At 41.3% G+C, this 16,872-nt stretch overlaps 1 protein-coding gene across 1 annotated transcript; it reads left to right on the top strand.

Moving 5' to 3' along the window:
* Positions 1-12,900: 12,900 nt before the first annotated feature.
* On the top strand, positions 12,901-16,667 carry LOC132894700 (uncharacterized). The gene is made up of 3 exons (XM_060934841.1): positions 12,901-12,961; positions 13,234-14,145; positions 16,398-16,667. Exons 1-3 carry the CDS (start codon positions 12,926-12,928, stop codon positions 16,665-16,667), a joined length of 1,218 nt encoding a protein of 405 aa, XP_060790824.1. The 5' UTR covers positions 12,901-12,925.
* Positions 16,668-16,872: the final 205 nt, after the last annotated feature.

Here is a 16,872-nt window from a genome sequence, read left to right as displayed (position 1 = left end):
ATTTTACCTTACAGAAGGCTCGGGTGCGAATTAAATACCCGAGAAGATACAGGATATCCATAATGCACTCTTCCTACTGTGTGTAAATAAATAAAAACACATTCACTGGATATGAGCAATTGCGTGCTCTGATTGGTTACTCTGCTACTAGGATATCAGCTCATATCCCGTGAGTGGAGAAAAACAAAATGGCGGAACTTGTTGCTGAACCAACACGTTCTATAACACGAGTTATAGATTTATATTTCATGACTTCTACGTTATCGAGTCGGTACGAAAACATTTTAGAGTCCAAACGTTGGTTTTCCAGCACAAAATTAAATGTTACAGGAAAAAAGTTTGTATCTGAGCAGCATATTACACACGAGAGCACTTTTCAGATTAAAAAAGGTGATCATTATAATTATAATGTTTATATGTATATGAAGCACTTTTCTTCAGAGCGCTAAACACTTGCATTGCACTAAGCTAATGGAGGCACGAGTTAATCTTTATTTCAGCTTTTCCTGACTCCAGGCCCATGACCTACGTTGTTTCCATTTGTTCTTCTAAAATGTAAAATGTCCAGCATCAAAACAAAGTAAATCCAGTGGAACATTAGAAGGGCAACAAACCAGCATTTTTATGTTAAAATCTGGTGTGTGTGTGTGTGTGTGTGTGTGTGTGTGTGTGTGTGTGTGTGTACACAGAAGCCTCTTGTGATCATTATACATTCTGAAAAATGTACATGTGTATCTTGATGGATTTTTGTGTTCAATCGGATTGTGGTTTTACACCCTTTACATGAGCACTGTATGAAAAATTTGACACATTTGCGTTCAGTTTAAAGAATAAAGCTGTTTAAAAGGACAAACGGATGCAGTGGTGAAATGTTTTTTGTTTTTTTTTTATTGATGTGCAGCAACGTACAGTGGTGCTTGAAAGTTTGTGAACCCTTTTAGAATTTTCTATATTTCTGCATAAATATGACCTAAAACAACATCAGATTTTCACACAAGTCCTAAAAGTAGATAAAGAGAACCCAGTTAAACAAATGAGACAAAAATATTATACTTGGTCATTTATTTATTGAGGAAAATGATCCAATATTACATATCTGTGAGTGGCAAAAGTATGTGAACCTCTAGGATTAGCAGTTCATTTGAAGGTGAAATTAGAGTCAGGTGTTTTCAATCAATGGGATGACAATCAGGTGTGAGTGGGCACCCTGTTTTATTTAAAGAACAGGGATCTATCAAAGTCTGATCTTCACAACACATGTTTGTGGAAGTGTATCATGGCATGAACAAAGGAGATTTCTGAGGACCTCAGAAAAAGCGTTGTTGATGCTCATCAGGCTGGAAAAGGTTACAAAACCATCTCTAAAGAATTTGGACTCCACCAATCCACAGTCAGACAGATTGTGTACAAATGGAGGAAATTCAAGACCATTGTTACCCTCCCCAGGAGTGCTTGACCAACAAAGATCACTCCAAGGGCAAGGTGTGTAATAGTCAGCGAGGTCACAAAGGACCCCAGGGTAACTTCTAAGCAACTGAAGGCCTCTCTCACATTGGCCAATGTTAATGTTCATGAGTCCACCATCAGGAGAACACTGAACAACAATGGTGTGCATGGCAGGGTTGCAAGGAGAAAGCCACTGCTCTCCAAAAAGAACATTGCTGCTCATCTACAGTTTGCTAAAGATCACATGGACAAGCCAGAAGGCTATTGGAAAAATGTTTTGTGGATGGATGAGACCAAAATAGAACTCTTTGGTTTAAATGAGAAGCGTTATGTTTAGAGAAAGGAAAACACTGCATTCCAGCATAAGAACCTTATCCCATCTGTGAAACATGGTGGTGGTAGTATCATGGTTTGGACCTGTTTTGCTGCATCTGGGCCAGGACGGCTTGACATCCTTGATGGAACAATGAATTCTGAATTATACCAGTGAATTCTAAAGGAAAATGTCAGGACATCTGTCCATGAACTGAATCTCAAGAGAAGGTGGGTCATGCAGCAAGACAACGACCCTAAGCACACAAGTTGTTCTACCAAAGAATGTTTAAAGAAGAATAAAGTTAATGTTTTGGAATGGCCAAGTCAAAGTCCTGACCTTAATCCAATCAAAATGTTGTGGAAGGACCTGAAGCGAGCAGTTCATGTGAGGAAACCCACCAACATCCCAGAGTTGAAGCTGTTCTGTACGGAGGAACGGGCTAAAATTCCTCCAAGCCTGTGTGCAGGACTGATCAACAGTTACCGGAAATATTTAGTTGCAGTTATTGCTGCACAAGGGGGTCACACCAGATACTGAAAGCAAAGGTTCACATACTTTTGTCACTCACAGATGTGTAATATTGGATCATTTTCCTCAATAAATAAATAACCAAGTATAATATTTTTGTCTCATTTGTTTAACTGGGTTCTCTTTCTCTACTTTTTGGACTTGTGTGAAAATCTAATGATGTTTTAGGTCATATTTATGCAGAAATATAGAAAATTCTAAAGGGTTCACAAACTTTCAAGCACCACTGTAATATTTAATAAACCATTGAATCGTTGTGAGTGATAGTGAGTGAGTGAGTGACAGAGGGAGAGAGAGAGTGATGGGGACGAAAGTGAGTGATGGAAAAGGAGAGAGCAAGTGAGTGGAGAGATAGTGAGGGATGGGGAGAGAGTGATGGAAAAAGAGTGAGTGGAGAGCTAGTGAGAGAGGGGGATAGAGTGATAGATAGAGTAAGTGATGGAGAGATGGGGAGAGTGAAAGTGAGTGTGGGGAGAGAATGAGTGAGGGATGGGGAGAGTGAGGGGTGAGAGTGAGTGATGGAGAGAGGGAGTGGCATGAGTGACGGGGGAGAGCGATGGGGAGGAGAGAGCGTGAGTGATGGAAAAGGAGAGTGAGTGGAGAGATGGATAAAGAGTGATGGGGAGCGTGAGTGGAGAGATGGGGAAGAGTGTGTGAGTGGAGTGATGGAGAGATAAGGAGGGTGAAAGTGAGGGGAGATGAGTGAATGATGGGGAGAGGTGAGAGTGAGTGATAGAGAAGGAGCGAGGGAGTGGTATGAGTGAGGGGGAGAGAATGATGGGAAGGGGGAGGAGAGAGAGTTAGTGATGGAAAAGGAGAGTGAGTGGAGAGAGGGTGAGAGATAGTGAGGGAGAGAGAGTGAGTGATAGAGAAAATGATGGGGAGTTTGAGTGATGGATAGAGAAAATGATGGGGTGAGGGAGAGATGGGGAGAGTGAAAGTGAGTGTGAGAGGGAGAGAATGAGTGAGTGATGGGGAGAGTGAGGGGTGAGAGTGAGTGATGGAGAGAGGGAGAGGCAAGAGTGATGGGGAGAGACTGAATGATGAAAAAGGAGAGTGAGTGGAGAGATAGTGAGAGAGGGAGAGAGTGAGTGATGGAAAAGGAGAGATAGAGAGAGGGGGAGAGAGTGATGGAGAGATGGGGAGAGTGCAAGTGGAGTGTTGGAGAGATGGGGAGAGGGAGAGATGGGGAGAGGGAGAGTGAGTGTGTGGAGGAGTGAGAGTGAGAGAGACGGAGTGGCATGAGTGATGGGGAGAGAATGATGGGGAGGAGAGAGTGAGTGATGGAAAAGGAGAGTGAGTGGAGAGATAGTGAGTAAGGGGGAGAGTGAGTGTAGTGATGGAGAGATGGGGAGTGTGTGTGAGGGGAGTGAGGGAGAGAGAGGGAAAGAGTGAGTGATGGACAGATGGGGAGATTGAAATTGAGTGTGAGGGGGAGAGAATGGGAGTGATAGGGAGGGATGGAGCAAGTGATAGAGTGAGATGGAGAGAGTGAGAGATGGAGAGTGATCTATCTGTCTTTGGCGTTTTGTGGCACAGGAAACACCTGTACATGTACAACCCCGATTCCAAAAAAGTTGGGACAAAGTACAAATTGTAAATAAAAACGGATTGCAATGATGTGGAAGTTTCAAAATTCCATATTTTATTCAGAATAGAACATAGATGACATATCAAATGTTTAAACTGAGAAAATGTATCATTTAAAGAGAAAAATTAGGTGATTTTAAATTTCATGACAACACATCTCAAAAAAGTTGGGACAAGGCCATGTTTACCACTGTGAGACATCCCCTTTTCTCTTTACAACAGTCTGTAAACGTCTGGGGACTGAGGAGACAAGTTGCTCAAGTTTAGGGAGAGGAATGTTAACCCATTCTTGTCTAATGTAGGATTCTAGTTGCTCAACTGTCTTAGGTCTTTTTTGTCGTCTCTTACGTTTTATGATGCGCCAAAAACCCGGACCCTTCTTCTACGCAGCCATGATGCTGTAATTGATGCAGTATGTGGTTTGGCATTGTCATGTTGGAAAATGCAAGGTCTTCCCTGAAAGAGACGTCGTCTGGATGGGAGCATATATTGCTCTAGAACCTGGATATACCTTTCAGCATTGATGGTGTCTTTCCAGATGTGTAAGCTGCCCATGCCACACGCACTAATGCAACCCCATACCATCAGAGATGCAGGCTTCTGAAGTGAGCGCTGATCACAACTCGGGTCGTCCTTCTCCTCTTTAGTCCAAATGACACGGCGTCCCTGATTTCCATAAAGAACTTCACATTTTGATTCATCTGACCACAGAACAGTTTTCCACTTTGCCACAGTCCATTTTAAATGAGCCTTGGCCCAGAGAAGACGTCTGCGCTTTTGGATCGTGTTTAGATACGGCTTCTTTGAACTATAGAGTTTTAGCTGGCAACAGCGGAAGGCACGGTGAATTGTGTTCACAGATAATGTTCTCTGGAAATATTCCTGAGCCCATTTTGTGATTTCCAATACAGAAGCATGCCTGTATGTGATGCAGTGCCGTCTAAGGGCCTGAAGATCACGGGCACCCAGTATGGTTTTCCGGCCTTGACCCTTACGCACAGAGATTCTTCCAGATTCTCTGAATCTTTTGATGATATTATGCACTGTAGATGATGATATGTTCAAACTCTTTGCAATTTTACACTGTTGAACTCCTTTCTGATATTGCTCCACTATTTGTCGGTGCAGAATTAGGGGGATTGGTGATCCTCTTCCCATCTTTACTTCTGAGAGCCGCTGCCGCTCCAAGATGCTCTTTTTATACCCAGTCATGTTAATGACCTATTGCCAATTGACCTAATGAGTTGCAATTTGGTCCTCCAGCTGTTCCTTTTTTGTACCTTTAACTTTTCCAGCCTCTTATTGCCCCTGTCCCAACTTTTTTGAGATGTGTTGCTGTCATGAAATTTCAAATGAGCCAATATTTGGCATGAAATTTCAAAATGTCTCACTTTCGACATTTGATATGTTGTCTATGTTCTATTGTGAATACAATATCAGTTTTTGAGATTTGTAAATTATTGCATTCCGTTTTTATTTACAATTTGTACTTTGTCCCAACTTTTTTGGAATCGGGGTTGTAAATGGAAGAAGGGGTCGCATGGACAAGCTGGAGCCTATCCCAGCTGACTATGTGCGAGAGGCGGGGTCCACTCTGGACAAGTCGCCAGGTCATCGCAGGGCTGCACATCGAGACAAACAACCATTCACACTCACATTCACACCTACGGTCAATTTAGAGCCACCAAGTAACCTAACCTGCATGTCTTTGGACTGTGGGGGAAACCGGAGCACCCGGAGGAAACCCACGCAGACATGGGGAGAACATGTAAACGCCACACAAAAAAGGCCCCCGTCGGGCACTGGGCTCAAACCCAGAACCTTCTTGCTGTGAGGTGACAGTGCTAACCACTACACCGCCAAATAAATTCTTATTATGCTTTATATTATTATTATTATTTCATTCATTCATACAGAAATCTTGACTCGAGACTGAACACTGAATGAGCCGAGAAACCCAGGCACAGGGGCACATCATAAACATCTTCTCTCTCTCTCTCTCTCTCTGGTTCCCTCTGATAGCAGGAGCTGCTCTGGTTATGTTTGTTTGCTCTCTGCCTCCCTCTAGTGACGGCACCCTGCTGAGCCAGCTGTTCCCTTACACTTCAGGAGGCGTTATTCTGATCAGAGTCATGGTGGATCCAGAGCCTGTCCCAGCACCTCTCTGAGTGAAGAACAAGTACACCATGGATGTGATGCCAGTCCATCACAGGGCACCATGCACGCACATGTACTTACACACTCCTTCACATCTAGGGGCAATTTAATTTGGCACAGCCAATCCACATACTAATCCACATTTTTTGGAAGGTGAGAAGGCAGGGAGAACACGTGAAACTCTATTTCAGAAAAACGCATATTATCTCGGTGCACAGTTATCTGTGAATGGGACTATAACATCTGAGGAGCTTAATTATCATGATTCACAACAGTGGGTCATGCAAAATAAGAATGTATTAGCTGGCCATACATCCATGAAAAAAAAAAAGTTACATTTAAGTTAAGCTTGGGACCGGCACCAAGTCTGCACTAGTTTGTGCAACCCCAGGAACTGGGTATTTTACCTAATTGCATGGCTTTGAACTGTGAGAGGAAACCCACACAGACACGGGAGAACACGCAAACTCCACACGGAAAGGCCCCCGTCGTCCGTGAACTTCAAACCCAGAAACTTCTTGATGTGAGGCGACATTGCTAACCACTACACCACCCCTGTAAATAGTCCTGTAAACTATTTACACTACCTGTAAATAGTTCACAGAACAAGGAGTGTGTGCGTGTGAAACCCTGTAATTATATCCAAGAGTAACAGGAATTTTTAGGACGACAATTTGATTGCATTAATTTAAAATATTGTTTATGGGTGCTAGTAATTTTCTTCACATTTTTAAGAGAAATTACAATTATTTTAAAATATGCATTCTTTTTAGTTATATTCTTAAAGGACAAGTAAGTGTTTATACAATTTAATTTGGTTTCTGTTTCATGACATTCAGTTTTGTTGTAACTTGTTTGATGTAACATCTGACAATGAATCACACGGACGCAAACACGATCTTATTAAATACAGGTGTGGTCAGAAGTTTACAAACAGTGACATGAATGTCATGGCAATATTTGGGCTTTCAGTAATTTCTCTGAACTGTTCTTTTTCTGTGGCAGAATGATTGTACAGCATACATCTTTAATTTAAAAAAGAAAACCCTAGAATTTGGTGCACAAGTTTTCATTTTCTTTGGGTTTTCTGAAATCAACACAGGGCCCGAATTATACATACAGCACACCTAATATTAGGGTAAAATGTCTCTTTGCAAGATTCACCTTGACCAAACATTTTTGTTTACCATGAACAAGCTTCTGGCAGAATTCTGGTTGGATATTTCATGACTCTTCATGGTAGAATTGGTAGAGTTCAATTATTTTTTTTTCTTTGCATGGACTCGACTTATAAGCACGGTCCATATATTTTCAATAGGGTTGAAGTCAGTACTTGTTTTAAGCTTAATGTTAGCCTGCTTTATCCTCTAAACCATCTCTGATGCGTGTTTGGGTTCATCGTCCTGTTGTAATTCCCAAGTCATGTTCAAGTTTCTGATGGTTTATGCTGAAGAATTCTGAGGTCGTCCTCCTTCTTCATTATTCCATCCACTTTGTGCAATGAACCAGTTCCACTGGCAGCAAAACAGCCCCAGAGCATGATGATCCTACCACCACCACCAGCTGGTACAGTGTCCCTCTGTACATGGTGATCATTGTGGCCAAACAACTCAATCTTTGTCTCATCTGACCATACAGCTTTCCTCCAGAAGGCTTTTTCTTTGTCCGTGTGCTCAGCTTCGAACTTTAGTTAAGCTTGAAGGTGTCAATTTTGGAGCAGGGGGTTATTTCTTGGAGAGCAGCCTCCTAGTCCATGGTGATCTGATCTGAGTGATAGAGAAAGTGATGGGGAGTTTGAGTGATGGATAGAGAAAGTGATGGGGTAAGAGTGAGTGTTGGAGAGAGAGGGAGAGATGGGGAGAGTGAAAGTGAGTGTGAGGGGGAGAGAATGAGAGTGATGGGGAGGGAGTAGAGTGATGGAAAGAGAGGGAGAGTGATCTATCTGTCTCTGGTGTTTTGTGGCACAGGAAACACCTGTACATGTAGATGGAAGAAGGGGTCGTGTGGACTAGCTGGATCCTATCCCAGCTGACTATGGGCGAGAGGCGGGGTCCACTCTGGACAAGTCGCCAGGTCATCGCAGGGCTGCACATCGAGACAAACAACCATTCACACTCACATTCACACCTACGGTCAATTTAGAGCCACCAAGTAACCTAACCTGCATGTCTTTGGACTGTGGCGAGAAACCGGAGCACCCGGAGGAAACCCACGCAGACACGGGGAGAACATGCAAACTCCACACAAAAAAAGACCCCCGTTGGGCACTGGGTTCAAATCCAGAACCTTCTTGCTGTGAGGTGACAGTGCTAACCACTACACCATCATACCGCCAAATAAATTCTTATTATGCTTTATATTATTATTATTATTATTTCATTCATTCATACAGAAATCTTGACTCGAGACTGAACACTGAATGAGCCGAGAAACCCAGGCACAGGGGCACATCATAAACATCTTATCTCTCTCTCTCTCTGGTTCCCTCTGATAGCAGGAGCTGCTCTGGTTATGTTTGTTTGCTCTCTGCCTCCCTCTAGTGACGGTACCCTGCTGAGCCGGCTGTTCCCTTACACTTCAGGAGGCGTTATTCTGATCAGAGTCATGGTGGATCCAGAGCCTGTCCCAGCACCTCTCTGAGTGAAGAACAAGTACACCATGGATGTGATGCCAGTCCATCACAGGGCACCATGCACGCGCATGTACTTACACACTCCTTCACATCTAGGGGCAATTTAATTTGGCACAGCCAGTCCACATACTAATCCACATTTTTTGGAAGGTGAGAAGGCAGGGAGAACACGTGAAACTCTATTTCAGAAAAACACTTATTACTAATCTCGGTGCACAATCATCTGTGAATGGGACTATAACATCTGAGGAGCTTAATTATCATGATTCACAACAGTGAGTCATGCAAAATAAGAATGTATTAGCTGGCCATACATCCATGAAAAAAAAAAGTTACATTTAAGTTAAGCTTGGGACCAGCACCAAGTCTGCACTAGTTTGTGCAACCCCAGGAACTGGGTATTTTACCTAATTGCATGGCTTTGAACTGTGAGAGGAAACCCACACAGACACGGGAGAACACGCAAACTCCACATGGAAAGGCCCCCGTCGTCCGTGAACTTCAAACCCAGAAACTTCTTGATGTGAGGCGACATTGCTAACCACTACACCACCCCTGTAAATAGTCCTGTAAACTATTTACACTATTTGTAAGTAGTTTACAGAACAAGGAGTGTGTGCGTGTGAAACCCTGTAATTATATCCAAGAGTAACAGGAATTTTTAGGACGACAATTTGATTGCATTAATTTAAAATATTGTTTATGGGTGCTAGTAATTTTCTTCACATTTTTAAGAGAAATTACAATTATTTAAAAAAATGCATTATTTTTAGTTATATTCTTAAAGGACAAGTAAGTGTTTATACAATTTAATTTGGTTTCTGTTTCATGACATTCAGTTTTGTTGTAACTTGTTTGATGTAACATCTGACAATGAATCACACGCACGCAAACACGATCTTATTAAATACAGGTGTGGTCAGAAGTTTACAGACAGTGACATGAATGTCATGGCAATATTTGGGCTTTCAGTAATTTCTCTGAACTGTTCTTTTTCTGTGGCAGAATGATTATACAGCATACATCTTTAATTTAAAAAAGAAAACCTTAGAATTTGGTGCACAAGTTTTCATTTTCTTTTGGTTTTCTGAAATCAGCACAGGGTCCGAATTATACATACAGCACACCTAATATTAGGGTAAAATGTCTCTTCACAAGATTCACCTTGACCAAACATTTTTTGTCAAGAGCGCGCTCTCCCTCGATGGCTAACCTGAGGAACCTCGAGCCGCCTGGTAGCTCGAGGCGCTATCAGGCCACATATGTCCCACGTTGGCTATCAGACAACTCCTACGCAAGGCAAATAAATAATACCAATACCAATACCAATACTAAACTATACTACAATTACCACAGCAAGATGGACGGCTAGCAACTAGCGTGTTAGCAGGCGCGAGCTGAACCCCAATGTAGTTAAGAGTAGCTAGGCTACTAGCAACTGGTTAAAAGTAGCTAGGTCCAATTCTCTCTCTCTCTCGTGCAGATCCCGTTCTCTTCACGCGAATCCTCTCCCAGTCTGCTGTGTGTGTGTGTGTGTGTGTGTGTGTGTGTGTGTGTGTGTTCGTTACACCTCTCTCCCCACCAGATCCCACCCACTGGGTGCTCTGATAGAAGGACAGTGGAACTGACCATAAACTTGACCTATGATAATTATTTATTCCACCAGCTATAGAGTTAGGTCTGCCCACTTAGTGCTCTCACACAAACCATGTAAATGAAACAAAGTAACAATACTTAATGGTCAGTGGAAAATAACTAGCAGTGCCGTGTATGTGTGTAAAACAGCTAGCTAAGGGACTATAGCTATCCCGTGTAGGTCTGCAGCTAACATAAACAATACATAAAGCAGTACCCAGTGGAAGCATCAGGAGTTATAAAATAACCCTGGGCTACACAAGTTTGGGTCAGTCAGTCTTGAGCGGAACCAGTTCTTTGCAAGGGTCAGTTTTGAGAAGAACTGCTCACAGCAGTAAGTTGTCCCAAACAGTGATGCAAACTTCAGTGCATGTCTCCTCAGAGTGGGAAAATCCTCAGGACACACATACAGTTTGTAGAACTCAAGCAGAGGAAGGTTGTTGTATCCAGCTTTGAGCTCATCGTTGCTTTGCAGCTCAAACAAATCCTCACCTTTGGTAGTGCCATGCATGGCTTGCAAAGACAGCATTTCCTCCCGCGTATCAAACTCAGCTGTAATCCCACGCACAAAAATGGCGAGTTGGGCGGTATTTGTGATGTCTGTTGTCTCGTCGCAGGCTAAAGAGAAAAACTGAAAATCCCTCGCGGTATTCTTCAGTGTTTTCTCAATGTCTTGTGCCATGCCAGTAATCCGATCGGAGACGGTTCTTCGAGACAAACTGACACTTTGGAAAAGTTTCACTTTGTCCGGTGCGAGCAGTTCCACAGCACTCCTTCACAAACTCCCTTTCTGAATGTGGTTTCAGTTTCTTGGCGATTAGCTCACTTACCACAAAACTAGCCTGTGTAACGTTTTCTTGGTTACCTTGAGGTCTTGTGAATGTTGCTTGTTGGGCGCCCAAACTCCACCAAAGAGCATTAATTTTATCCACACGCACTTGTCCTTTCAACTCATCCAGCTTGGCGTGTTTGGTGCTGTAATGACACTCCAGATTAACCTTTTTCATCATTGCAAGTACATCCCCACAAACTAAGCAAACTGGCTTGCCTTTACCTATTATGAAAAAATAATTGTTTGTCCATTTTTCCTGAAAAGCGCGATATTCCGCATCTACCGTTCTCTTCTTCATACTCGCCATGGTGCGTTTTGGTGAAATCGTTAAACAGTCTGTCTATGCCCGCGAAATGACGCGACGTGACCATGCATGACCACGCTCTGCTCATGTGGGGTTCAGGACCCTGACCTTGGCCTGGAAAGACAACCACTCACCTATTTTATTAACTGCAGTCTCATTTTTTCTGATTTTTTTTCTGATTTTTTTTTTTTTTGGTGTGTGTGTGTGTATGTGTGTGTGTGAGTAATTATAAATCATCTTGTGGGCCGGATCAAACGGTATACCGGATCAAACGGTATACGGCCCGGAGGCCGGATGTTCCCCACCCCTGCTCTAATCCAATTTACTTTTTAATTTCTTCATAAGAACACCATATTAATACTGGGTTACGTCGCCTTTACTCTAGGAACAGTTTTCTTTCTTCATGTTAAGGATTCCACAATACATAAGAACACACAGCCTTTGAGGTTCTGCTCTAAGTCGACGTGGTTGCATCACATATTTGCTGCAGATTTGCTCAGCTCCCTTTCAACCACATCCCAAAGGCGCTCTGCGAAAGGCAAATCTGAAGACTGGGAAGGTTGCCGAAGTACACCGAACTCACTGTCATATTCATGGAAGCGGTTTTTAGATGATGGGTAAATTGTTGCTATAAATTGGTGTGTGTGTGGTTTGCAGAAATATTCAGATCTGCTGCAGCATTCGAATTTATATTGATATTTACGGCATAATTATGCCCGATTGGCGCTCGGCATGCGCCAAGGACGCACTCCCCTCATCATTACACCTCTGGTGAAAATCTTTCAAGGCTCTTTAAGGATCTGTAAGGTTCTTTGTGAGGGTCTTTGAGGATCTCAACAAAGATCCTCAAAAGATTTTCAAGGATCTTTAGAGTTCTTGTCCAGATCTTTAAGGATCTGTAATATTCTTGCCAAGATCTTCAAGGATCTACAAAGATCTTTACACTTGCTCATTGCTGATACCTTTTTCCTTTTTTTTCTGTGATGCAATCATAATAATCCTTTTTAAAAAATCCACTACTTTGAAAAGTCAACGATTAATTGATGTGTAAATTCCCTCTATATTGTTGGATTGCTTAAATGTGCACCACACACATATGAGTTTGGACTTGTGAAAAATTGATGTCAAGTAAAATTCCACTGTTATATACCTCCTTATATCTGAGCTACTTTACATTATCCAAGAAAGAGAGAAATTAGCATAAGCACTAAGATTGAAAGAAAAAGTGTTCTTAAACAAATAGGAGAAATTGGTAATGTAGTTAGAGAAACTATCAGGACATTCTCTCTCTCTTTGTACATACACTATTTCCTTTCTCTTGATGTGTCAGACCACAAGCTCCACCTCAACACAGTCCTTAAGTTTCTATTTCCACAGAATGTCTGGGAGATGCTGGAGGGGATGGAGCACACGATATAAAGGTGGCACTGGTAGGATCACAGTCATCAATTACTTCACCTGGCTGTCTGATCCACACTCTGAAAAATGGCAAATGCGAATCAACAGCAACCTGAAATAAAGGTATGACACTAAAAACCAATATAACTTATTTATCTGCTATTGAATGTAGAAACTAGTTTATATATACTCTATATACTATAAAATTATACTTTATATACTATGATAGTAACCATACTGAATATATGATTAATAATGTATTAACTATATATACTATGAGATAATAATAATAATAATAATAATAATAATAATAATAATAATAATAAAGATCTCATGTGAAAAAGATTATTTGTGTACATAAGCTATTTTTCACTGAGATTTGCATATATTTGTAGATTAACATCCAAGAGCGACAGAATTCACGTCTCAAAGATGAACGCTACATCTCAGGGAAGCATGTAAGTGTACGAAGACTGAGAGAGCTAATACAAACGACGGACCCTAAGAATCCCATGACGAGGTACATCATAAAGGAAATCCCACCCTACCCAACTCCAGTTGAATTCTGGGTTTCAGATGTAGCTCATGTTACTGACAAGTCAGGAGTGATGGGGATACTGGAGTCGGAGCAGTTCATGGCTCCTGAAAGTGAGTTCTCATGGTGGGGCTTAAAAATTAATAAAGAGGAGATAAGAGCAGCAGAGGAACGCTACATGGAGGGTAAATCAGAGCTGAATGAGCAGAAGCCATTTCTGGAGAAGTTCACCACATCACCTTCGTTCCAACCTGAGAAATCCAGATACGGTAATTATCGCTTCACATTCCCCCTCACTGATCTGATGCAATGGTACAAGGAACAGAACTGTGGAGGAGAAGAGCCGGTTCTCAGGGTGTACAAGACCGTCACCTACAAACAGGAGATTATGTACGTCTTGCTGATTCACAGTCCTGAGGATAACGAGCGCTTTGGAGGATATCCGCTTCTTGAAGCCAGTGAGTGGGTTCGTTATCAGGACGGGAAAATTACCTGGAAAGCACAAGCCATTTGTGAAACCCACTGGTATCAGTTTGTTTCAGGAGAAGTGCAACGTCTATATTCTAAGGAGTTTTATGTCTGGGATCAAGTTAGTTTAGTCTTTCACTTGCCAAAAGATATTAAACCTCATAAGGTCCTGAAAATTCCCAGAGAACGGCTTATTGAAGCCCTCGAGGAATGTGACCTTGACAAGATAAATCTCTCGAGGAACAAAGGTCCTAAAGACAATGAGAAAGAAAGACAGGAATGCTTCTTGGAAGCTGAGAGGAAAGTGAGTGAGTTGAAAAGAAAACTGAAAGTGGAGGAGAAAGAAGAGAGGAAACGATTAAAAGTGGCAGTTAAACAGTGAAGTGGATAAAGTTCAAGCAAAAAAATTGTGAAACACATTTATGTCACAGCACAAAAAATACTCATATTGTCATGTTTAGCCACATATGATTTAATATTTATATCTAATTTCTATCAAATCAGAAATAATCACAACTGTGTAATGTTTTGTAATAATTTTAATCAAAAACAATTCAATATCATGCATGTGATTTGTGAATGATACTCTTCTGGATTTATTACGAGAGCATAAATGATCATGTCTGTGTAAAATGAGAAGAATAAATGCTTTGTGATTTCATTCTCTGCGAGTTCATTTTCTTGAGTTCAAAAGGCTGGCTTTTGCAGAAAAACCTACAGCTCATTTCCTTATAAAACTGCACTCAGTGGACCTGAGACGACGACTTGTTGTTGTTGTTTTTAAGCAAAGAGTCGTCTCACCAAATAGTGACCTTTTTTCATGCATTCCTGCTTACTGATCTTTATCATATTTTTTTTAATGTTGAAACATTTCGTTCCATTATTTTTGAAGGCATCTTTGCTCTACAGCATTTCATTGCATGTGCCTAAGATTTTTGCCCAGTACTGTGTGTGTGTGTGTGTGTGTGTGTGTGTGTGTGTGTGTGTGTGTGTGTGTGTGTGTGTGTGTCTTTGGTGTAGGTACGAGTGTATCAGGTGATGCAACATCATTAAACACCTGTTAATGATGTTAGGGTTTGTTCAGACTCTAATCCAATGTACTTTTTAATTTCTTCAGAAGAACACCATTATTAATACTGTACCATCTTTACTCTACGAACAGTTTTCTTTCTTCATGTTAAGGATTCCACAATACATAAGAACACACAGCCTTTGAGGTTCTGCTCTAAGTCGACGTGGTTGCATCACGTATTTGCTGCAGGTTTGCTCAGCTCCCTTTCAACCACATCCCAGGCAAATCTGAAGACTGGGAAGGTTGCCGAAGTACACCGAACTCACTGTCATATTCATGGAAGCGGTTTTTACATGATGGGTAAATTGTTGCTATAAATTGGTGTGTGTGTGGTTTGCAGAAATATTCAGATCTGCTGCAGCATTCAAATTTATATTGATATTTACAGCATAATTATGCCCGATTGGCACTCGGTGTGTGCCAAGGACACATTCCCCACATCGTTACACCCCTGGTGAAAATCTTTCAAGGCTCTTCAAGGATCTGTAAAGTTCTTTGTGAGGGTCTTTGAGGATCTCAACAAAGATCCTCAAAAGATTTTCAAGGATCTTTAGAGTTCTTGTCCAGATCTTTAAGAATCTGTAATATTCTTGCCAAGATCTTCAAGGATCTACAAAGATCTTTGCACTTGCTCATTGCTGATACCTTTTTCCTTTTTTTCTGTGATGCAATCATAATAATCCTTTTTAAAAAATCCACGACTTTGAAAAGTCAACGATTAATTGATGTGTAAATTCCCTCTATATTGTTGGATTGCTTAAATGCGCACCACACCACACACACACACACACACACACACACACACACACACAGAGTTTAGACTTGTGAAAAATTGATGTCAAATAAAATTCCACTGTTATATACCTCCTTATATCTGAGCTACTTTACATTATCCAAGAAAGAGAGAAATTAGCATAAGCAGTAAGATTGAAAGAAAAAGTGTTCTTAAACAAATAGGAGAAATTGGTAATGTAGTTAGAGAAACTATCAGGACATTCTCTCTCTCTTTGTACATACACTATTTCCTTTCTCTTAATGTGTCAGACCACAAGATCCACCTCAACACAGTCCTTAAGTTTCTATTTCCACAGAATGTCTGGGAGATGCTGGAGGGGATGGAGCACACGATATAAAGGCGGCGCTGGTAGGATCACAGTCATCACTTACTTCACTTGGCTGTCTGATCCACACTCTGAAAAACGCCAAATGCAAATGTACAGCAACCTGAAATAGAGATATGACACTAAAAACCAATATAACTTATTTGCTATTAAATGTAGAAACTAGTTTATATATACTCTATATACTATAAAAGTATACTTTATATACTATAATAGTAACCATGCTATATACCATACAGTATATATGATTAATAATGTATTAACTATATATACTATGAGATAATAATAATAATAATAAAGATCTCATGTGAAAAAGATTGTGTACATAAGCTATTTTTCACTGAGATTTGCATATATTTGTAGATTAACATCCAAGAGCAACAGAATTCACGTCTCATAGATGAGCGCTACATCTCAGGGAAGCATGTAAGTGTACGAAGACTGAGAGAGCTAATAAAAACGACGGACCCTAAGAATCCCATGAAGAGGTACATCATAAAGGAGATCCCACCCTACCCAACTCCAGTTGAATTCTGGGTTTCAGATGTAGCTCATGTTACTGACGAGTCAGGATTTAAGGGGATATTGGAGTCGGAGCAGTTCAGGGCTCCTGAAAGTGAGTTCTCATGGTGAGACTTAAAAATTGACAGAGGACATAAGAGCAGCAGAGGAACGTTACATGGAGGGTAAATCAGAGCTGAATGAGCAGAAGCTGTTTCTGGAGAAGTTCACCACATCACCTCTGTTCCAACTCGAGAAATCCAGATACGGTAATTATCGCTTCACATTCCCCCTCACTGATCTGATGCAATGGTACAAGGAACAGAACTGTGGAGGA

This window comes from Neoarius graeffei, chromosome 11, assembly GCF_027579695.1.
Source record: "Neoarius graeffei isolate fNeoGra1 chromosome 11, fNeoGra1.pri, whole genome shotgun sequence".
Classification (NCBI taxonomy): domain Eukaryota; kingdom Metazoa; phylum Chordata; class Actinopteri; order Siluriformes; family Ariidae; genus Neoarius; species Neoarius graeffei.
Note: the sequence above shows the minus strand (reverse complement) of the source record. Positions and strands in the feature narration are given on the sequence as shown.

What these genes read in the sequence shown, in the direction of transcription:
- LOC132894700 (XM_060934841.1), top strand. Translation starts at nt 12,926, where the DNA reads ATGGCAAATGCGAATCAACAGCAACCTGAAATAAAG. An exon ending in AACAGCAACCTGAAATAAAG is followed by an intron (nt 12,962 to 13,233) that starts GTATGACACTAA and finishes ATATATTTGTAG; the next exon opens with ATTAACATCCAAGAGCGACA. An exon ending in TCTTGGAAGCTGAGAGGAAA is followed by an intron (nt 14,146 to 16,397) that starts GTGAGTGAGTTG and finishes ATATATTTGTAG; the next exon opens with ATTAACATCCAAGAGCAACA.